At 46.2% G+C, this 8,441-nt stretch overlaps 1 protein-coding gene across 1 annotated transcript in view; it reads right to left on the minus strand.

The window, feature by feature from the left end:
- Nucleotides 1–2,199: 2,199 nt before the first annotated feature.
- The window catches only part of SCUBE2 (signal peptide, CUB domain and EGF like domain containing 2), a gene marked incomplete at its 5' end in the record, with an annotated part of 39,510 nt that continues 33,268 nt past the window's right edge, over nucleotides 2,200–8,441 (minus strand). The window contains 4 exons of the mRNA XM_057369750.1: nucleotides 2,200–5,736; nucleotides 6,412–6,491; nucleotides 7,513–7,665; nucleotides 8,187–8,384. Of these exons, the coding sequence (XP_057225733.1) occupies nucleotides 5,584–5,736; nucleotides 6,412–6,491; nucleotides 7,513–7,665; nucleotides 8,187–8,384 (584 nt within the window). The remainder of the gene's footprint in view (nucleotides 5,737–6,411; nucleotides 6,492–7,512; nucleotides 7,666–8,186; nucleotides 8,385–8,441) is intronic.

An 8,441-nucleotide genomic window follows, 5' to 3' on the forward strand; every position in this document is an offset into this window, starting at 1 on the left:
CTGAGCACGGCACAGCCCCGCACGGAGCGGCCCCAGGGACAGCCGCTCCAGGCAGCACCACAGCTTCATTATTGCAGCTCCTCAAACCCTCAAAAACCTCCTATTTCAGCGTTTTCACAATAGCCCAGGCAAGAACAGACCCCGAGAGGTGTCTGAGGGAGGAATGAGAATCTCACATGAAGTTATGCCAGACTGCGTGTGCAGGGCATCCCTAAACCAGACTGTCGCCTTCATCAGATTTTACTTCTCCATTCCTGCATGAGCAAACACACCCTGCTGGGATAGACAGGCATTTTTTATCCACTCCAAGAGCAAACGCCCAAGATAGACTTGTGCCCTGCACTGAGGGATGGGAATTTGTGATGTTTAATCCAGCACTGCTGTGTCCCTCTCATGCCATAGGCCTTGGCTGCAGGGCTCTCTGGACAGCCCTGAGGAAGACAGCAATGCCTGCAGTGTGGAGCATTCAGCTCCTACAGCTCAGCTTCCTTCTCCCACTGAATGAAGTTGCTGTTCTCAGCATGGATGAGCCTTTTCAGGGTTTTATTTTTGTAAGTTTGCTGAGAGAATTAGCACCTACAGGAGCCAGGGCACAATAGCAGTGCTATGTAAGCCAGACAGGCTCCCTGAGCACTTTTCTGCCAGTCCTGCTTTTAATAACTGGTCTCAGCTTTTCCACACAGCCCCTCACACCAGGACTACACCAGCAACAGCAAGCTGGGGGCCACCCAAAACTCAGGAGCAGCGTTGTGTCATGGACAGACTCGTCCACTGGACACAGAGATGCTGAATTCCCCGTTTTCTGGAACATTTCCCTAATTTGCACTTCAAACCTCAGAGAAATCACGATGCCATCTCATCCTTCACTGGGTTTTACCCCCAAGAGCAGCTCCACGAGCTGGGTGAGCTGGCACTTTGCACCAGGAGACCTCTACAGAGCCCGGTGTCCTTGCTGTGTGTGCAGCGACGAGCAATTTCCAGCCCCTGGCTCTACATCCAGGGCAAACTCTGGCTCCCTGTGCACCACACTGACTGCAAAAAGTGCACGACTAAAGGACATCTGGCCCCTCCAAAGGGAAATGGGAGCTGTGTTTGAAGCCTCATTTGCTCTTTTAGTTAATCCCCACCAAGCACTCCCAAGCAGAGCCCACTGTACTCAGCAGCTAGAAAGTGTAAGGGAGTTTCTTTAATGAATTCTGTGTTTACTGACATCTTCAGTAAGAAAAAAGATTTCAAGGTCTTCTATTCTGACCTATTCTTTCTTACTGTCTACTAAACAGGCTTTGCTTAATGGAATTTGAAAAACTTATCCTTTAAAATGTGCTTAATCGGAGAAAAAGCTGCACTAACACATATATTTAAACAGAGAGACATTTTTTTTTCATTTTTAATACCTGAAGTGATTTCATAAAGTAGTTTAAAGAGCTACATGAGAATGCCATATATCATCTTCATTAACTTGAAGAAAAACTAGATAAGCTTACCTACTGGGTGGAGCCTGCCCCTTGAGTTGTCCAATTCCTGTTTTCCCCACAGGTGCTCCATTTGCATTGCTGCTGACTGGTGTTCTCTACAGTCCCAGCAGAACATGTGTTGTGGAAAACAGACTTCCATGAGAGAGGGAAAGCTTGCCTGTGAGCAGAAGAATTGTTCAAGCTAAATGGGCAGCAGCCAGATGCGCTCTACGTTGGGTTTGTTCCAGGGAAACCCATAAACAAACCTATTTGTGCCAGCCCTGAGTTTGGCTCTTAAGGTTCTTTAAGAAGCAATTGTTTGTCCCTTCCAGCAGCAGCCTGGAACAAGCACAGTCTGAGCGGAGCAGCACTCGAAGGAAGAGTGGAAGGATGTCTGCATTTTTGTTGTGACAGGTTTTGCATTCCACACCTATTGCATTTACAAGATGCCATCTATACACAAGATAGAAAAAGTACTTGCATTTAGGCTTGTTAATTCAGAAATATTTGTGGACCTCTATTCCTGCATCCTGTAGTATTATTTTTGTAGGGATTATTTTTATAAACTTTTGATAGACTGACTAAACTAATAATCTCTCAACACAATATTTAAAAAAACCCAGAAAAACAGTATTAAAAGTTGCTATAGATTGACTTATTTACAATTGCTATGACCTAATTCTATTTTTTAATTCTAAGAAATTAAGCCAGTGAATTTTATGACACTGTGGTATAATCTTTAAAGTATTCTGGGAACTTGTGTCTTAACACAGGTTTTCACCTTGTTTTCTTTGGTTAGGGATTTTTAAAATTATTTTTCATTTTAAACAAGTTGATTTGTTGCTGGGGTTTTTTTTTTGTTGTTGTTGTTGGGGGCAGTTTTGTTTTATTTTGTTTTTTAGGGAAAATAGTTAGGTGAATCTATAAAGTAATAAAACACATTGGAGTTATTTTAAGCTGTTTATCCTGTCTTCATACAGCTTGTTACAACAGATCAATTGACTCCAGCTCATCATACAGGAGATATTTTTTAAATAATTTTTAGAATTAATATCAGGATAATTCTGGTATTTTAATTGCCAGAATTATGTGTACCAAATAGGTGAAGAATTGTATCTTTATGGGTATAGATGCAGACCAGTAATATACTACCCGAAACAGGATGCTGTGGCAAGCAGATGTTCCAAGGACAAAGTGTATCTGATGTGCAATAACTTGTTAAACAACCATTAAATTTGTCAAAACTATTATTTAAATAGCAAAGCAAAGGTAACAAAAAATATTACCCATTAACTTCATACAGCTAAAAGTTGACTGGTTTATTTCTCTTGTCAAGAGTAATAACCTGAAAAATTTTACATTGATTTACAAACATCAAAAAGATCCTTATGTCTGTCTTATAGGTAACATTGAACCATCCAGTTAGCGCTAATTATTATTGCAAAAATTAAATCTTGTTTTATAGGGTTAAACATTTTTTGATCCATTTGTTGCCAAAACATAGCATCAATCTACAACCACACAGAAAGTAGAAACTGACATTCCTACAGAGCCACTACCATCACTATGAAGATACAATTCCAAGTGTTTACAACATTTTGCAAGTTATCATTTCTCCCAGCATGTAAGGCAGCAAAAGTTCCCTTTTTACTGCACACACAGGAATTACAGTAGAAGGGGAAAATATTATCCATAATGTTAGATCGAGGGTAACAGAAGTGCTTCTGAGTCATTTGCCATTTAAGTAGGAAATGAACAGGCCTGTGGAACAATGAGGATTCTTCTCTGAGAAAGGGCAGATTTTCTCCTCAGCCCTAGACTGTGCACACTCCTCTCCTTCCAGCAACACAAATGGCCTGTGAGGCAAGAGCAGAGCTGAGATCCTTGTACACACATGGGGAAACCATCCAGAAATACCTTGCTGGGCTCTCTCTACGACAGTCTCTCTCACCACAGACACAACAAAGCCTTTCTCACCACCCTTCCTCTTTTTTTGGCATTCCTCAGCCGTTTCCCCCCCACCACCACAGTGCTTCACGCCTTGTGCCAGGTACCCCTGTCGTGTCTCCCCACGAACGCAGCAGGGACTCTGCTCAGGATGGAGCCTTCAGGATGGAGCGCTCAGGATGGAGCCTTCAGGATGGAGCCTTCAGGATGGAGCACTCAGGATGGAGCACTCAGGATGGAGCACTCAGGATGGAGCACTCAGGATGGAGCACATGTGCCCAGAGAGCACAAGAAGCTGCGCTCCTTCCCCTCCTCTCTGCCCACTCTCCCCGTGCCCCACTCCCGCCGCCCCAGACCATTCATTCCTCTGCCGCAGGAATGGCAGCTCCGCTCCCAGAACGGGCACTGTCCCCCTGCCACAGCATCCCCCGAGCCTCAGGGCAGCCAGCCGGGACTCAGCTCTCCCTCCTCTCCTCCCCCAACCAGTTCCCTGCTCTGTCCAGACCAGGGCAATTCCTCCGCCACAGCAGAGGCAGCAAGAGGGACCCAGCAGCGCACTGCCCCAGCTGGGGACAAAGTCACTGTACCTCCCCGCCACACCACGGCCAAGACGTGTCCTTGCCGCACACTCCCCAGAACAGGGCTGCCATAGCACAGCAGCTCAGCAAGGCTGAGCCAGGAGTACCCATCTGCTCCCAGCAGGGCAGGGAAGGGATCCAGAGCCCTGCTCCTGATGGGAGTTTCCTCTGTCACGCTGTGGACGTGGTATTACTCACACGCAGCAATTAAATACCACACAGCAATGCCATGAAACCCAGAAGGTCTGACTACACACCTTGGAAAGGGAGCATTTGTCCTGGCTGCCCTGTGAAATGGCAGTACCTTTCCTAAGATGGCACAGAGAGGGAGTTCGGGGCCCGCTGCACTCCCGGCGTGGCCAGTGACCAAAAGGCAGAAGTCACAAGTCCATTTCCAAATGGGTGGGACTGTGGCAATCTCCCTTCAAGGCGGAAGGTCCCCAAGGTACATTACTCTGAGAGAACGGATTGTGTGGCCAGAGGACCTGGACACAGAGCCTGGCAATCTTGAAGAACAATTTGCCACAGACAGCCTTTGCGGCCACAGGCTGGCTGTGTTACTATACCTCTCCTTCTCTGCAGCCAGCCAGGGAAAGCAGCTCTTCTCTGCCCGGCAGGGCCATGGCAAGGTGCCCAAAAAAGGTAGGGAATATAACAATTGAGGCTCAGACAAGAACTTTACCCAGCTTAAAATGGTGGTGTACCAAGAGCACAATCTATGCAAAGCCTGCATTTAACATGGGGCTTGTGTTCACCTGCAGGGGCTCAGAGGACAGAATTTTATACAACTTGGAAATGCCTTTTGCTGCCCCAGGTCTGTGCACAGGGACAGCACTGGGATTTAGCAAAGAATCAGATCTGTTCTAACAGTTGCAGACAGCCCAAAATGGAAATGTCCAGCGGGTCAGGGCCTGTTCTCCACTGATGTGGTGCCCCCAGTTTATTCTGGTATCACTCCATGAAAGCCAATAGATCATTAGCACGGACAAAGTGTGAGCCAGACCCTGGATACTCAAGCTAATATTCAACCCTTTGCTTCATGCCACACACAGTTCCGAGAAAAATTGCACCTGGTACAGCTCTTGGCCTCACTGGTTTGAATTAAAACTGCGTCAACCTCAGCTCTGAATTTCTTGCATAGCAAAAGTTAAGAGACATTAATCCTGTTCTCACTTTCAGCGAGACCAAACATGAACCCAGTTTTGTTGAGGTAACATGCATTAATGGTAGCCCAGGGTTCATCCCAAACCACAGTACTTAGCCTGTCTGTCCTCATTAGCTTTTAGAGGTACTGAAGAAGCAATGGGGCAGAGCTCTACAAACTTCTGCTTGGCGCCATTCAGTTACAGAAATTATGGGCAGTCTCCAATTCGGAGACCCGTGAAGTATCCTTTGGTACCCAAAAGGTATTATCTGGAAAGGAATCAAAATTCTGTTCACCAAAATATTTGTATTAGCTGAAATAGCCAAACTCTGCCAAGAACGGAGCTGGCCAGCTTCCCTGGAGTGTCTGTACCAGTGTGTAAAACACAGAAAGCAGCCACAGCTACCACAGCCCCTCTGTGCGTGCCCAGGGTTGCTTTAGCTTGTAAGGACAGCGCCAACTATTTGTAAGGCCTCAGAAATCTGGAAACTTTGGAGCGCAGCAGCCGAATGAAGGATCTTGGGAACATCTCTCTTGACTCCTGGGCTGTGTACTTGAAGTAGTTCTGCGGATGCGCCAACACGTCGAACAAGGCTTTTATCAGCTTCTTGTCCTGGGAAAAGAGAAGCAGATTTTATAGTAATTCCACAGAGGGGTTAGGGTCAGTATTACCAGAGTTTAATGCCTGTCAAATGTTGGGGGCCTAGAAACAAATGTCAGCGAGGCTGACACTCCAGCTCCCGGGAAGTCACTGGCGTTCCACATTAGCAGCACCGGAATTTCTTCCCTCCTCACACAGCCAAGAATAGCAAACGAGCAAACAAACCACAAAGCAAACACACACTTGAGCTGATAGCCAGCAAAATGAAGGCATGCACTCAACTTGTCTGTGGAAGTCCCCTGAGCAAGATCAGAGAAATCCACAAGGAGATTTCTTTGGCCCAGGGAGGAAAAGTCTTTGCTGATCTACAAGCTACAAGCAGCAGCACCAATGCTGCCCCAAGAACTTAAATGCCACATCCTCAGTTTGCTTCACTGATTCCTTCCACCACAGCCCACGTGAGGCTCAAGGGACTATTGTTACCACATATTTCCCTAGTAGGTCTGATCCACCTTCAATCCCCCYGGGCAAAGGGTCCCGTATCCACTGCTCTACACAATCAGGATCTGCTGATCCACCCCATTTCCCTGAAGCAACACATCTAGTGGACCAAGGAAGCAAACTCAGTTGGCACCAAAAAAATGTCATTTCCAATCAAAACCAACATGTTCAGTGGAAAAGATGTACCTTAAGTATTTCTTGATGGTTTTCAGAGGCATAAAGTCGACCGTCCCGAACAATGTCTTCTATCAGTTCCTGGTAGTCCTCTGTGGGGAATGTACAAGAGAGTAACTGGCAGGTCACTTACATCCTCAATACCTCCCTGGCTTACAYATGGAAGCCCTGCCCTCAGAAGAACCTGTGGTACTTGGCCCTCACATTAGCAGTCAGCAAATATTCCAAACACTTCAGTGCTCACTGTGAGAACAGGGTACTCTGCTGAGCTGCTCAGCATCAATCTGTCAAAAGCAAAAGAAATCACAAAGCACCTAAGACTGGAGTGCCTAGTGTAATCAAATAACCTGCTTCAAACCAACTGAACTSCAGGAACCCATCTGTACACACCCACAACCTGCTATTGACTTCTGTCTACAGGAAGAAGGAAAAAAACATTATGTGAGAGGATGCTTTCTTAAATGTAACCTCCCCCTCAGTCAACCCTAACCTGAAATTCTTCAAAAGGAGAGGTCTCCCCTGAAAAACTATTTATCCACTACTGCTGAAACTCTACAGACTACAGCAAGGATGACTCCTTCACAACTAGTCCAGTGTGAATAGAACAAACAATATCACTTCACTTATGCTGAAGTGCAAATCCTCAGCCCCAGTGTCAGACCTCGTGATTCTGACAAGGACGAGGTGAAAATCTTTCTTTTCAATATAGATATTTTGCTGTCTGCTACTAGGTCACAAATGGTAGCAGCAACACCATAAATCACAGGTACCTGGGCTCTGCCTAATTCCTATCTGAGGCCACCCGAGGGAAATGAAAAGGCACACAAGTGCATAAAACTTAAGATTCTAGCTCTGTGATCTGCAATTTGCAGGCCAGAGCTCAGAACCACAGCTCTTCATTTAGGTCTGTGCAAGACTGGAAATAGGGTGGCACTTATAAGACTGAAGTGAATGAGGAATTCCTTAAATTAGGTTTAAAAGAAAACAGCCACTGGAAGCAGCTCCTAGTGACACTGCTGAGTGTGTTGGGCTGCCCTGCTGCTCAGGAAGGGGAGTTTTGTGTTGCTGCAGCTGCAACAGGCCACAGCAGCCCAGCTGCTGACACCCACTTACCATCATAGGTTACATAAGGCACTTGGAATCCTTTGGCACTGTTCCCTTCATTGGATTTGAACTGGATCCACAGCTTCTTAGACCTGGAAGTGAAAGCGATGGGGCGCTCGTAGGTCTGGCAAGTCTCGTATGTGGTCACCGAGTTGGAAGAGGCTTTGGAAGAAAATACACAGCAGGCAGTTGTGTGACAGTGCTTGGTACTAATGAGATGTTAGAAAATAGGTTAAACTACCATGACTAAAATACTTGCTGACGTTAAGAAAACTCCTCAAAACATGGCAGACCATCAGTGGATGGCAGGCCATAGACAAGAGACTTCTTTTCTAAATAGTCTACTGTTTGAAGGATGTGCCTATACTAGAAACTGAAGATGTTTATCCACACATCAGGCACCTCTAAGGATTAGCAAGCATTCCCTCTTTACTAACCCAGGCTATGTGCTCAGCATAATGCATGATTGGTTAGCTTAAACCATCTACCCCTTCTTAACAACATTTCTCTCAGAGTTCACTGACCCACCATTGCCTTGTTTCACCCAAACCTTTGCCATTTAAAGAAATTTCTGCTCTTAAGTGGAGGCCAGCCAGGCTACGTCTAGTTTATGCAAAGAGCAATGGCTGTGAGAACCCTGTGCTGTCCCCTGAAACGTGCCTCAGTGGACGTTTCAGACTCACAGCTTTTTCTCATCACCAGGTAGTCTCCACACTCGTCCTCTATGGGCAGAAATATTTCAGGCACCACGATGAGGATGCGGCGCTTTGGCGGCGGGTTGATGTTCCAGGTGCACTCGGTGTTTGCAGGGTAGTCCCCGGGGTAGTTGGGGGATTCGATGTATCCAGTGTAATCCCCCAGCTCTCCCCCACACTGCCTGTCTGGAAAAGGAACACAGTGTGTGAGTGTTGTGGATTAAGATTTTTTTTTTTTTTTTT

Source organism: Malurus melanocephalus, unplaced genomic scaffold, assembly GCF_030028575.1.
Source record: "Malurus melanocephalus ecotype Western Australia unplaced genomic scaffold, MMel_1.1 scaffold_114, whole genome shotgun sequence".
Taxonomy (NCBI): domain Eukaryota; kingdom Metazoa; phylum Chordata; class Aves; order Passeriformes; family Maluridae; genus Malurus; species Malurus melanocephalus.